At 40.8% G+C, this 15,390-nt stretch overlaps 1 protein-coding gene across 4 annotated transcripts in view; it reads right to left on the bottom strand.

Moving 5' to 3' along the window:
* The window catches only part of SIL1 (SIL1 nucleotide exchange factor), a 249,978-nt gene that overhangs the window by 60,205 nt on the left and 174,383 nt on the right, over positions 1 to 15,390 (bottom strand). For all 4 annotated transcript variants that reach the window (XM_078067459.1, XM_036088846.2, XM_036088847.2 and 1 more), the window contains 2 exons: positions 8,027 to 8,218; positions 1,749 to 1,870 (listed from right to left, as the gene is read on the bottom strand). In XM_078067459.1, coding sequence (XP_077923585.1) covers positions 1,749 to 1,870; positions 8,027 to 8,218 — 314 coding nt within the window. The remainder of the gene's footprint in view (positions 1 to 1,748; positions 1,871 to 8,026; positions 8,219 to 15,390) is intronic.

The following is a 15,390-nucleotide window of genomic DNA, read 5'->3' as shown; positions in this document are numbered from 1 at the left end:
CTCCAGTGGGCCATCAAAAACCCAGCTAGAACATTTTGAATATAGCAGTTTGCTTGCCACCAAAACACTAAGTTGCGATATTTTATATTTATCTCTATTTAAATTTTAGTGATGCTACATAAATGTTAACATGGTCTCATGCTAAAACAACCACGGATAAGTCTTAATAACACCACATACTGGCACACCCCTGGGTGAGTTATGGCCTGCTAAGCAGGCTTAATGCATGCTTCTCAAGTTACTTAGTTAGTCTTCTTTAAATAAGATGTGACACAAGATGTTACACAGTTTCCCCCAAGAAATGTGTTTCCAGAAGCAGTGGCAAGGGACATGTAGGATAATTTGCTCATATTGAAAGTGGAAAGAAGGTACTTGGGATTATAGGAAAGAATTCCAAAAAGAGTCTGGGGAGAGAGGTTAATAATGTTTGATTTAGTTATTTCATAGCTTGAGAAACAAAAAGTGAGCTTCCATAAGTTCTCAAGCCTCTGAAGCTGTAAGGATAAGACCCTGGACTTCTCTCTAGGGCTGAAATCACAGCGACCTATGACAAACGCACAGATTCTCCACCCTTCCAGTAGAGCCACACGCAAACATCTCCTTGGGCTTCCTGAGAGATTGTCTGGGTCTGGTAGGTGAGACCAAGGGAGGCAGAGTGCCCTGGAAGCCAAAGCCTACACTGTCAAAAATACAACCACAGGAGAACCAGGGCTTGAAGGTCTAAGCAGGTCCTGCAGGGTGCTCAGCTTCCCTCAGGAAACAATTCTTCCAGCCTTACCAGCTCTGCCCCTCAATTTACTAAGAAAAGACCCAGCAGCCTTTCACAGTGAGGAGACATCAGTCTGAGATTCTGATTAATAACAATAAGGATGAAAGGCAAAGGAAATCTTTTCAAAACAAAGCCTACAATGGCAGAAATGTTTACAATAGCCTTTCTCCTGCAACATCTTAATCCCTGCACCCTAGCAGAGCAACCCCTAATAGCTACTACCCATGCCTTTGCACCAAGAATCAGAATAACTGGTTCCTATTTTAGAAGCACAAATAGTCCTAAGAACAGATTTTCAAAAATGGAAGGAACTGTGGCTCCAATGGACCAACTGCAGCTTGAAGACATCTTGACTTTTTTAGTATTATGATGTGGTGCCCACACATCTTTCTGCATCCACTCTTAAGAGATGCTGTGTCCCCATTCCTCTTGCCTTATCACTCTTCTAGCATAAGCCAGACTAACTGAAATTTAAACAAATCCCAACCCAAAGAGTACAATAACCTGAATGCATGTTGATTGGTACCAGACAATAAGGAGAAGGCATATTCCCCCCAAAAGGCCCTCCTCAGTCAGGTTCAACATTTATTCATCACCAGATGTAGCTTCATTGCAAAAGGATCAACTCTTAGAGTTCATTCCCTTCCACTCAACCAGCCATGGGTGGTCTAACTTTTTATTAGCTTTGAATGCAACAGAGAATGTGACCTAAAATACATTATTATATATCTGTAAGATGAGAAGGAACAGAGAGTCACACATGGTAATAACACGGTGAAAATTCTTATCTACTTGGAATAAGGGCAGAATCAAATTCTTACCCTAGTTTCACTAGGATTACAATGAAATGTGTGTATAGGGATGTGCAAGAGTTCAAGTGTAACCTTCTTCCAGGCCAATCAGGCCAAAAGTAAAGCTAGACTTCACCTGAAGGGCCCCAACAATCCTGGCCAATGGGATGTCCATCCATGCTGCTCACCTGGAAAAGGCAGCCCCCAGCACAAACGCAGCATACTCCTTCACCAGGGGCTCTGTGCTGTTCAGCCCATTGATCACCACTTGAAGGCCGCCAAAGGAAAGCAGGTCCTGTGCATTATCCATCTGCAACAAAGGTACAGCCATCAAGGAAAGAAGAGCCCTTCTTATTGCCTTTCTTTTGGTGAGTATTCAAAAAAACCTAAAAAGTCAAGTAAAAAGCAATGGTGGCCATTGTGACCAACTAGAAAAGATCTGTAATAACAAATTCTTAAATTTGAGATTTCCGAATTCATCTAACATGATTTATGAGCACCTGCGTGGGAAATGGCTGAAATGGCACCTAGCTATTACTTTTGCCAAATATGTCCTGGAAAATGCTATAACCATAACGAATCACAAAGCTTGCTCCTAATGTACAAGCTGTTAACACAAAGATCTGGCATCATCAGGACTACTAAATGGTGCCATGCTTCCTGTTCATGTCCAGTCCCAGTACAAGTAATGGAAGCAGCAGACACTTACAAAAAAAGAAGTCCTCTCTCTTCCTCACTTCATACAGTCTAAGGCTGACTGATTCTGAGGATAAGTGTGATAAAATCTGCACAGAAGTCTCTCCCTCAAAGGCTGTACTCTAGGCCTGTGTTACTGGCTAGTAGCTATTATTGGATAGTGCATAACATTTCCATAATCAAATAAAATTCTATCAAATGGCACTGGTCTAGGCCACCCTTTAAGGTCCAAAGCCCCAAGTCTAGACTATTTCCCTTTTATTCGATAGGGAATCTCACTCCGCAGGCTTCCTTAGTATCCTGGAACAAGAAAACTCAACTTGTTCAGAAAGGTCACTGGAGGGGCGCCTGGGTGGCTCATTCCTTGGGCGTCTGCCTTCGACACAGGTCATGATCCCAGGGTCCTGGGATCGAGCCCTGCATCGGGCTCCCTGCTCGACGGGAAGCCTGCTTCTCCCTCTCCCACTCCCCCTGCTTGTGTTCCCTCTCTCACTGTCTCTGTCAAAATAAATAAATAAAATATTAAAAAAAAAAAGAAAAAGAAAGGTCACTGGATCCTATTTTCTCCATGCAGTAACTACAATCTCCCTTGGAAATACCTTTGTTGCTACAAAGACTGCCTCTTGCCCACAGTCTGATCCCACTCTACAAATCATCAGGAAAATGCAGGAAGCTAGCCCAACACCATGACTGCTATCCACCTTTTTCCTCCAGATGCTTCTGTTTCCTACCTGACTGTGCCCTTCCAAACTAGACAAAGACTCTAAGAGAGAAATTGAGTTTGAAGGACTTTGACTCTGCCTGTTCCTGGGTGGACCTAGACTGTTTTCACCACTTAGAAGATCATTTTTATATATTCTGATATAATCTCCATAAGAACAGGGTTTTTTTCTGCCTGACCATTGCTGCAGATCCAGTGATTAGAACAATGCTGAGTGTATACTTAGGTGCTCAATAAGTAACTGTTAAACCAATGAACAAATATGATCAGAAAAAAACGTTACTGAAATAAACTCCACGGTGAGTAAAAAAGGCAACCCGGGGCATCTGTGCCAACAAAATGGATGGGTCCCTGATACCAGAGACCTAAAGAGATGGCCAATCCAGGGTCCCGAAACAAGCGTGGAGTCTGCTCTGCCATAAGGGCCCCCAAGTCAGGGCTGGGATTTTTCTTCCTCAATCTGTCCTTACGAAGAGGAGTTATCACTGGACCATAGGCCAGCCAACTAGGGAGACTCAGAGCAGGGTGTTTGGCTGATGTAAGTACAAATAATACTTCATAAGCCTTCCTTTCTCACATACTCTAGTTTGTTTTTTATTTTTAAGATTTTATTTATTTGACAGAGAGAGAGACAGCGAGAGAGGGAACACAAGCAGGGGGAGTGGGTCTCCAGCAGTCTTCCTGCTGAGCAAGGAGCCAGATGTGGGACTCGATCCCAGGACCCCGGGATCATGACCTGAGCCAAAGGCAGACGCTTAACGACTGAGCCACCCAGGCGCCCTCACACACTCTAGTTCTAAAATCTAAGAACTCACTGCCTCTTTTTGATCCTCCCCCCTTCCAAGTTTTCTGGATAACAAAGCCATGGCTCAGAGTCCTGTCATTCAGTGCCTGGGGTGGCTACTTGTCAAAGCTGGTAGGAGTTCCTAATGGAGTGGCTGCCAGTCTAACAGCCCCAAAGCAACACAAAGTCATAGAGGTTCTGTTGCAGATGTAGTTTGTCTTTATTACTACAAAGACAATTCAGGATGTTATAAATTCTAACATTTATATAAGCACCTCAACCTTTTCAATATGTTTTCTCATTTGTTATTTCACTGAAGATGAGGAAGAAAAGAGTCATTCTGCCCACTGTACACTCAGAAGATCAAGCTCCAGAATCTGGGCCCTGCTCAGCATCACACAGGAGAAGGCATGATCAGGTCCCAGGTCTGCAGCTCCACATCTAGGTCTGGGGCCACAGCTTTCCCCAGGCTGCCTTCAGGACGGGGTGAGACAGGTAGACAGAAACTCAAGGCAGAGGGAGGGAGCACATGGGGAAGGACAGTAGGAACTGTGCTAACACTCCAGAGGAAAAGAGAGAACCAGAGCTCTGGCCAGACAATCAGAGAACAGGACATAGACAAAGGGAGACACTATATTAAATAATTGAGGAGACATTTGAAGAAAGGCAAACACACTGCCCTAGGGTACATGGGGCAGACAGAAGCTACACCTCATAAGTAATTCACAACCATTTTCCAAACACAAGGTTTTGCTTTTCATAGATCCTGTTTAATAATTCCAATACGGCTGGGGCGCCTGGATGGCTCTGTCAATTAAGCGTCTGACTTTTGATATCGGCTCAGGTCATGATCTCAGGGTTGTGGGAGCGAGCCCCACATCAGGCTCCGTGCTCAGTGAGGAGTCCGCTTGAGATGCTCTCTCCCTCTGCCCCTCACCCCTCCCACGTGCATGTGCATGCTCTCTCTAAAAAAATTAATCTTTTTTTTTTTTTTTTTAAAGATTTTATTTATTTATGTATTAGAGAGCGAGAGAGAGAGAAACAGCATGAGAGGGGAGAAGGTCAGAGGGAGAAGCAGGCTCGCCGCTGAGCTGGGAGCCCGATGTGGGACTCGATCCCGGGACTCCAGGATCATGACCTGAGCCGAAGGCAGTCGCTTAACCAACTGAGCCACCCAGGCGCCCTCTAAAAAAATTAATCTTTAGGGCGCCTGGGTGGCTCAGTCGCTAAGCGTCTGCCTTCGGCTCAGGTCATGATCCCAGGGTCCTGGGATTGAGCCCCGCATCGGGCTCCCTGCTCCGCGGGAAGCCTGCTTCTCCCTCTCCCACTCCCCCTGCTGTGTTCCCTCTCTCGCTGTGTCTCTCTCTGTCCAATAAATAAATAAAATCTTTAAAAAAAAAAATTAATCTTTATAAAAATATAGAAATATATGAATTCCAATATGGCTGTGAGGAATCCTTGGTCAGATTTAGTTTGGGTCTTTGAACCCCATGGCTCCTCAAAGCTTCTATTCAGTGAGTCGAGAACAGCAGTGGACTGGTGAAGTTCCTGGCAACAGAAGTCCTATCTTCCACAATGCTAGCACTAAATTACCTGAATTCCCCATCACAACTAGAATTAAAGGTTAAGCTGTGTCTTCTTTAATTCCCCCACGAAATCACAACTCAACCTGTTGCATGATAGCCTGACATACCAGCCCAAAGCAAGGACCTTGTACTTCCAATCCAAAGGCCAATGACTCAGAACATTTATGACTCTTCTGCCGAAGAGAGCAAGTTTGGCCTCACGAGGGAACCGGTTCTTGGTCTGACCTGAGACTGAGTTAGGTGATGTCGAAGAAAGTGTTTACCCCACCCAGTAACTCATGAAAGCAGAATAGGACGTCACCCTAGAGACAACAACGCCAGATAACCGGCTGACTTGCATGGAAAAAAACAATTTTGTCAGGGCCCTGCTAGCCTCCTGTGTACTCACTCCCCTCTAGGTATGATCAGCTCTCCAGTTATTTTGGCCTTTTATGCTCAACTAAAGGAAGAGTCTGTAGAGACCTGATACCTAAAGATCCACCCAAGTATGTTAAATGAGAAAAAATAAAAGCTGCCAAGATCAGAGCAGGACTAAGTTGGCCAATAACCTCTAAGATCCTTAATCCTTTAAATATCTGTAACGGAAAAGCTGTTGGAATTCTTGTTTTTCACCCTGGAGAGAAACACAGGAAAGAGGAAAGAGAACTCAGGCCCACTTTCTCTCTAAGAGGATCATAGACCTGCTATTTGAGTCCTGAGAAAGAGTTATGAGCAAAGAAAGAAGATGAAGAGGCCGCATCATAATTCCTGCAGATACAGTATACACTCATCCTCTCTCACCACAAAGGCTGACAAAATCAGAAAGAAAGAAAGAAAGAATGTCTTTTAGCCTAGTTTATAGAGAACAAGGACGCAGTCATGTGTGGGAGGATGTTGAAGATCTGTGTCTTGATGAGGATCTCAAACAAGCTTTTGATTATGATTACACAGTCTTCCTGGGCCACCATCGTCCCTAGTCTGAATTACGGCAATAGCCTCCTATCTGGTTTCCGTGCTTCTACCCACACCCCCTGCCTCCATTCTAATTCTCAACAAAGCAGGTGGAGGGATCCTTTAAAAATAAGTCAGAGCATGTTGTTCTTCTGCTCAACAGCCTTTAATAACATCCAGTTTCATATTCTTTTCCATGCTCGACAAGGCGGTCTATGATCTTCCCCCCATTATCTGTCTAAGCTTCACCTACGTCCCTCTCTCTTCTTTTAGCTCCAACCACACACTGACTTGTTCTGATCCCACAAACACACTAGACATGCTCCCACCTTAGGGCTTTAGTACTTGTTGTTTCTCCTGAGATGCTCCTTTCCAATATTGCCAATCCTTACCATGAACTACTTTTTATTTGCCCACAGTATTTATCAACTTAAAACACACCGTCCATAATTTACTTATTAGTTATATTTATTATCTATCTGCCTCCGCTAGAAGCTAAGCTCCAATTTTGTTCACAGATGTATTTTAAGTGCCTGAAATAGCTCTTGGGACTTAACAGGCATGCAATAAATTTATTGAATAAATAAACGACTTCTCTTGCTCCTTCTCCTTAGATCTACCTATGTCTTTTTGAGCTTCATTCAAACGATTCCAGTATCCTAGAGGAGACAGAATGACCAAAAGGTTAAGAGCACAGTTTAGGGTCAGACAGACCTTGTTGCAAATCCCAGCTCTACCACTCACTAACTGGGTGACCTTGGGCAATATCAGGTCTGACCTGTGTCTTATTTGCCTCAGTGATAAAATGGAACTAGTAACAGGGCCCATAAGGCAGCTGTGGAATTCAATGAATTGGTATGTATAAAGCACTTGAGTGCCTTGTCTATGAAAATGCTCAATAAATATTAACTATTATAATTACAGCACAAGTGTGATCAGTCCTTTCCCTGCTGCAAACTCTCCATTGGTTCTTAAAATCAAGGATAAAATCATAGAGCGTGATATTCCCAATTCCACCTCTCTGAATCTCTAACCTTTCCACTTTATCTATGCTCCCCTATCCAGTATTTCCCAGGCCCTTAATCTCTCCAAGCTCTTCTCAACCTCAAAATCTTTGCACATGCTGTTTCCTCTGCCTGTGGAACTCTGATTCAAGGGTTGGCAAACTTTTTCCAAAGGGCCTGATGGTAATGATTTTGGCTTTGTGAGCCATAGGGTTTCTGTCACAACTCTTCAACCCCTCACTGTAGCATAAAAACAGCCCCAAACAATAGAACAATACATAAAGAAACAGATGCGGCTGTGTCGCAATAAAACTTTATCTACAAAAGCCTTCCCCAACACCCCTGACTAGGCTAAGTTCCCCCGTTATATACTCCCACACTACTCTCTGGAGCCCTTATCACAATCTTAAGTTTAAATTATCTCATTTTATTGTTCATTGTTCATGATTTAATTGTTCCTGCTTCCAGACTATAAGCTACATAAAACAGAGACCATGGCTGTTTTGCCCCCGCTGTATGATAGGTGTTGAAAAATAACGGACGTAACACTGCAAATGAAAAAGAGATTGGCCCTTTCTTCTAGAATGTATCTTACTACAATAGCTATTGGCCTAGGTTAAAAATACTAGACGCCCTGAGAGAGGAGCAAAGATGCTGATGCTGTTTTCTCAGGATTTAGGGCAGGAAGGTTTGCTGTTGAAAATGTTACTTAAAAGTCAGATTTATGGACAAAGAAATACGATACCTGATGGACATAATATTCGAGATCAAAGAGTGCAGCAATCTTCTCTTCTAGGCTGGAGCTGGAACTGTTGAACTTGTTGATCAGCCGTACCATGATCTGCATGTCAGTCTCAATGACAACATTCAGCTCCTCAAACTCCTTCTTTAGTTCCTCGATGGGGCGAAAGAGTCGTTTAACCTTGGCCTGCCTTGCCTAAGAAGGTAATTGAAGCAAAAAGATAATTAGATCAATTGGAGACATCTCTCCAAGACAGTTGTCGCCTATCATGGATGCCCATTCTCAAGGAATTACTGCTCCAGGATTCAAAACCTTCTTTCATCTGTACTATCAAAAAATCCTCCTACAAGAATACCTCAATTTATTGCACTTCACTTTGTCAAACTTAGAGCTGTTACTTCTTCTTCTTCTTTTTTTTTTTTTTTTTTTTTACAAATTGGAGGTTTGTGGCAACCAGCATTTAGCTACTCTATCAGCATCATTTTTCCAACAGCATTTGCTCACTCTGTGTCTCTGTGTCACATTTCGGTAATTCTTGCAATATTTTGAACTTTTTCATTATTATATTTGTCCTGGTGATCTATGATCAGTGGTATTTGATATTACTATTGTAGTTGTTTTGGTGTGCCACAAGCCACACCCATATAAGACAGTGAACTTAACTGATAAATGTTTTGTGTATTCTGACTGCTCCGCTGATAGGCAATTCCCCCATCTCTCTCCTTCTTCTTGGGCCTGCCTGTTTCCTGAGACAATGATTTTGAAATTAGGCCAATTAATAACCCTACAATGGCCTCTTAAGTATTCAAATGAAAGGAAGAGTCTCATGTCTCATTTTAAATCAAAAGCTAGAAATGACTAGGCTTAGTGAGGATGGCATGTCAAAAGCTGAGATAACCAAAAGACAGGCCTCTTGTGCCAAACAGCCAAGTTGTGAATGCAAAGAGTTCCTGACGGAAAGTGAAAGTGCTATTCCAGTGAACACACAAATTGTAAGAAAGCAACACAGTTGCATTGCTGATATGGAGAAAGTTTTAGTGGTCTGGATAGAAGGTCAAACCAGCCACAGCATTTCCTTAAACCAAAAAGCCTAATCCAGAGCAAGGTCCTAAAATCTCTTTAATTCTGTGAAAGCTGAAAGAGATAAGGAACCTGCAGAAGAAAAGTCTGAAGCTAGCAGAGGTTGGTTCATGAGGTTTAAGAAAACAAGCCATCTCCGTAACATAAAAGTGCCAGGTGAAGCAGCAAGTGCTTATATAGAAGCTGCAGCAAGTTATCTGGAAGATCTAGCTAATTCATGAAAGTGGCTAGACTCAGCAACAGGTTTTCAATGTAGACAAAATACCCCTCTATTGGAAGAAGATGCCATCTAGGACTTCCATAGCTAGAGGAGGAGAAGTCAATGCCTGGCTTCAAAGCACAGGCTGATTTTCTTGTTAGGGGCTAATGCAGCTGCTGACTTTAGGTTGAAACCATTGTTTATTTGCTACTCCAAAAATCCTAGGGCCCATAAGAATTAAGCTAAATCTACTTGGCCTGTCCTCTATAAATGGAACAAAAAAGCCTGGATGACAACATGTCTATTTACAACATGGTTTACTGAATATGTTAAGACAAACATTGAGAACTACCGTCAGAAAAAAAAAATTCCTTTCAAAGTATTACTGCTTATGGACAATGCACCTGGTCACCCAAGAGCTCTGAGAGATGTACAACAAGATTAATGTTGTTTTCATGCTTGCTAACATATCTATTCTGCAGCCCATGGATTAAGAAGTCATGTTGACTTCCAAGTCTTAATTATAATAATAAGAAAATACATTTGGTAAGGCTACAGTTGCCACAGATAGTGATTCCTTTAATGGATTTGGGCAAAGTAAACTGAAAACCTGTTGGAAAGTATTCCCATTCTAGATCCCATTAAGAACATAATGGGAAGAAGTCAAACTATCAACATGAACAGGAGTTTGGAAGAAGTCGATTCTAACACTCATGGATGACTGTGACGAGTTCAAGTTTTCAGTGGGGGAAATAAGTGCAGATGTGGTAGAAATATCAAGAGAATTAGAAGTGGAGCCTGAGGATGTGACTGAACTGTTGCAACATGATAAAACTTTAATGAATGAAAAGTTGCTTCTTATGGATGAGCAAAGAAAGTAGTTTCCTGAAATGGAATCTACTCCTGGTGAACATGCTGTGAAGACTGCTGAAATGACAACAAAGGATTTAGAATACTACATAAACTCAGTTGATAAAGCAGTCAAAGGGTTTGAGAGAATTGACTCTCATTTTTTTTTTACTTTAATTTTTTATTGTTATGTTAATCCCTATACATTACATCATTAGTTTTAGATATAGTGTTCCATGATTCATTGTTTGTGCATAACACCCAGTGCTCCATGCAGAACGTGCCCTCCTCAATACCCATCACCATGCTAACCCATCCTCCCACCTCCCTCCCCTCTAGAACCCTCAGTTTGTTTTTCAGAGTCCATCGTCTCTCATGGTTCGTCTACCCCTCCGATTTCCCCCCCTTCATTCTTCCCCTCCTGCTACATTCTTCTTTTTTTTTTTTTTCTTTCTTAACATATATTGCATTATTTGTTTCAGAGGTACAGATCTGAGATTCAACAGTCTTGCACAATTCACAGCGCTTACTAGAGCACATACCCTCCCCAGTGTCCATCACCCAGTCACCCCATCCCTCCCACCCCACCCCCCACTCCAGCAACCCTCAGTTTGTTTCCTGAGATTAAGAATTCCTCATATCGGTGAGGTCATATGATACATTTGACTCCCATTTGAGAGAAGTTCTATTGTGGTATAATGTTATCAAACAGCATCACATGCTGCAGAGAAACTGTTCATGAAATTGTTCAATGTGGCAAACTTCACTGCTTTCTTATTTTAAGAAATCGCCACAGCCATCCTAATGTTCAGCAACCACCACCCTCATCAGTCAAGCAGCCATCAGCTTTGAGACAAGACCCTCCATAAGCAAAAGGATTACAATTCACTAAAAGCTCGAGGTGGTTAGCATTTTTTAGCAATAAAGTACTTTTTGAATTAAGGTATGTATATTGTTTTTTAGACATAATGCTATTGCACATTTAGTAGACTGCAGTACAGAGTAAACATAACTCTTACATGCACTGGGAAACCAAAAAATTAATCTGACTTGATTTATTGCAGTGGTCTAGAACCAAACCCACACCGTCTTCAAAGCATACCTGGACCTTCTAAGATGCCCACAGAAGAGAGCCCTCAGAGTCTATCTATATAGACCTCTGCCCCAAAAACACACTCAAGATTTTCCAGGTTCACTTATCACAATCTGACTTCTAATGTTCAAGAAGAATGGAAAGTCTTCTTGCTGCCATCACTGAGGTCAGGGGAAGCAATGCAAGCTCACCTTCAATCCCTAAACTCAGTTGAAAAGGCTGAGGTCTAAGGTGGAATAATCCACACCTTGGTTCTGTATCTTCTACAATCATTTACTATCTTTGCTGTGCCCTGCCCAATCCAGCAACATTTTAGGGAAACCCAGATGTAGGAAACTGTGGGTAAAGAGCTATCAGAGTGGGAGCAATTTGCTGATGAAAATTAAATCACTCTCATTACTGTCAAACTAACTACAGGTGTACAATTTGTTCAACTGTTTGAAGTGGCTAAATTACTGTATGTACTATACTCAAGTCTCAATTTTCTCTCAATCCTTCCCTACCCCACACACATACAAAAATTTAAAAAATGAAGTTATGTTGGAGGTGAATAAAAGACTTCAATTAGATATTTTATACATGTGACACTCCCATTTTCTTCCCAATTTTAGAGGACAGTGCTTATAAATAGAGTCCAAAAGGTCATAGTGGTTTGTGTCTCTATCTTCCAAGAAAAATTAAAAGGCAGGAATATTTATAAAAAGCAGAATGATGAGCAGCTGTCAGCTCCAAATTGCTCATCTATTACCTATGGATTTTCTCCCCAGTTACAAGTACTCCATAGAAACACCAACCAAAGAAATGAATCAGCCTCTCTTAAAAAAGACCAAGCCCCTAGCAGAGCAATGCTACCTATGGGATGTCATTTCCTGCTTCTTCAGGCTAAAACAACAGTGAAATGCTCTCCCTACACCCAGCTAAAGGACTCTGGATGGCCACCAAAGGCAGGGCAAAGAGGTCTGGGGAAGCTGAGTCACTGCCTAGAGCTGTGGGATGTCAGGCAAGTGAGCAGGATAAGAAATAAGTCACCTCCACCTCACGAAAATGATGTGTACCTGGCCCTCAGGAAGAGGGCCTATTTTAAGAAAAAACAAAAACAAAAACTTTTTATTTTGCAATAATTATAAACTCACAGAAAGTTACAAAAATAATACACAGAGTACCATGTACCCTTGGTTCAGCTTCCCCCAATGGCAACATCTTACGTTAACAGTACACTAACAAAACCAAGAAAATGACAAAGGTATAATACTGTTAACTAGACTATAAGCCTTACTCAGATTTTATCAGCTTTTACATGTACACATTTGCACATATATGTGTGTATATTATTCTATACAATTTTATCCAATATATATATTCATGTATCTACCAGAACAATCAGGCTACTGAACTATTCCACCACCACCAAACTCCACTGTGCGATCCCTTTACAGCGCACCTCACCCTCCCACCCATCCCTGTGTCCTGGCAATCACTACTTTGTTCTCCATTTCCTTAATTCTGGCATTTAGATAATGTTATAAAGATGGAATAACAAGGTCTGTAATCTTTTGAGATAGTATTTTTATATGAACATAATGCACTTGAGATCTATCCAAGTTACCACATGCATCAATGGTTCATTTATTTTTAATGCTGAGTAGTACTGCATTATACAGATGTACAGTTTGCTTAACCATTCACCTGTTGAACATTTGAGTTGTTTCCAGGTGTTGACTATTATGAACATAAATATTTGTATAAGGGTTTTTATATAAATTCAGGTTCTCATTTCTCTGGCAATAAAGACCCACAACTGCTGGGTCATATGACAAACGTGTTTGGTTTTATAAGAAACTGCCTATTTTCCATGGTGACTGTACCATTTTACATACTCACCAACAATGTATGAAACACTCAGTTTCTCCACATCCTCACTAGTATTTAGTATTATCACCACTTTTGTTTTAGGTATTTTAATAGATGTATGGTGATAGTTCATTGTGGATTTAATTTGCATTTCTCCAAAGGCTAAAGACATTAAACATCTTTTTGGGTGGTTATTTGCCATCCACAAATCATCTTCGGTGAATTATCTGTTTGTTCACTTCCTTTCCCCACTCTCTAAATATGTTGTCACTTTTTACTGTTGAGCTTTCAGAGTTCTTTATATTCTAGATACAAGTCTTTAATCAGATACAGTCTTTGCTTTGCACAGATCCTACATGCACCAAGTTCAAATACTATAGTTTCAATAACACCATTCTCCCAACACTACTCAAATTTCAGTTACCACAAATTTCATTTAACAGTAATCGCATGAAGTACAAACTTTGTTGCTGGCTCTTTAGTCCACAACTCACTACATATAACATAAATGCTCATGATGATGAGTGGGTGATCATACCACTTCTTTCTAGGTCTGTCTGACAGGTCACTAAAAATTCGTTTCTCAGTTCACACACAGATGTCAAGTGTGTAGTTGTAGGACTTCCTCATCTTCCAATGACAAGCCCAAGTAACATATCATAAAAATGGGTAATCAAAAGAAAAGAAGTGGCCAAGGAAGACCAAAGTGCAGCAAAGAAAGTAACAGTGGTAACTCTGATGGTGAAACTCATATTGAATGTATATGGAGCTACAGAAGAGGTCATAATTTTTGTTTTAACTATTAAACATTATTTTTCAAATGTAAGAGAATGATAGTCTATTCTTTTTCCCCTTATTTTCATTCATTTCATTGTTCTTTTCTTATTCCTGATGGTTCCAAGTGTCGTTCTACTGTTACTTCATTTTTATTTGGAGAATATTCTTTAGTCATTCTTCTAGGTACATCTGCTAGTGACAAATGTTTTCAATTTTGTGTAAGAATGTCTTGATTTCTCTTTTGCTAATGAAGGATATTTTCATTGGCTATAGAATTCTGAGTGGACAGTTTATTCAGCACTTGAAAAATATTGTGATACATACTCTGGTCTTGGTAGTTTCAAATGAAAAATGCACAGTCAATCATTGTACCCTAAGGTAGTATGTTTTTTCTAACTGTTTTCAACATTTTTTCTGTAGCTGTGAAGCGTCATGGTGTTGATTTCTCTGAGTTTATCCTACTGAAAATTCAGTTTCATGAATCTATTCATTTATGCCCTTCATCATATTTGGGGATTTTTCCACCTTTATTTCTTAGTTTATTTTTTCATTATTTTTCAGGACTCTCTCCTTTCCTAAGACTCCAATGACAGAAATGTTAAATCCTTTCTTATAATCACACAGGTCCCTAAGTCTCTGTTCATTTTTTCCCTATTTTTAGTCATTTCTCTCTGTCTTCAAGTTTACTGGTTCTTCTCTCTCTTTCCTATTCTGCTACTGAGCCCTGATATTCAGTGATTTTTAAACATTCTGAGTTGTATTTTTTTTCAGTTCTAAAAATTCCATTTGGTTCTTTCTTCTGTCATCTACTTCTTTGCTGAGGTTGTCATTTGTTTCAAGAGTGTTCATAATCATTTGTTGAATGATTTTTATAACTGCTTTAAAATCCTTTTTAGGTAATTCAAACTTCTGTGTCATCTCACTGTTGGCATCTATTATCTATTAGTTCAAGGTTTGGTATTTTTTGTATTCTGGACATTTTGGATATTAGTTTTAAGATTTCTCTAACTTACTGAATCTTCCTTTTCAGTAAGCAGTTAAAATGTTTACGTTTAATACACTGGTTCTGTCCTTCTTGTGTGGCTGTGACTCTAAGATAATTTAGTTTCCAGACCCTATGCAGTGTTATTTTGGTCTGTTTTCTTTATATCCTGCCAAAGGCTCATCTAGACACCGGGCAGTATTCCACACTGCGTTTCAGTTATCAAATCTTTTGCTGTGTTAATTCTGGTCAGTTTCTCATGTGGGTCACCAGAGAATATGCCCAAAATTTCATTTGTGAAATCCTTTTCTCCAGCTCCCTTCTCTCCAAAATCCTACCACCACTCTCTAGTTAGGAGGAGGAAGAACATCACCTGCCACCACTGGACACTCTACATTGGGACAAGAAGTCCTTCCTTGGCCTCTTTATCACCCTGCTGGGGGAACTGAAACACTGCTTCACTGATGCTGGTGTGAGGGTGGAAGTTCAGGCTCCTCACTTACCCTCACTGACAATGTCCCAGAGTGGGGAGCAAA

The sequence above is a fragment of the Halichoerus grypus genome, chromosome 2, assembly GCF_964656455.1.
Source record: "Halichoerus grypus chromosome 2, mHalGry1.hap1.1, whole genome shotgun sequence".
NCBI classification, from domain to species: domain Eukaryota; kingdom Metazoa; phylum Chordata; class Mammalia; order Carnivora; family Phocidae; genus Halichoerus; species Halichoerus grypus.
This window is presented reverse-complemented; position numbering and strand designations above follow the sequence as displayed.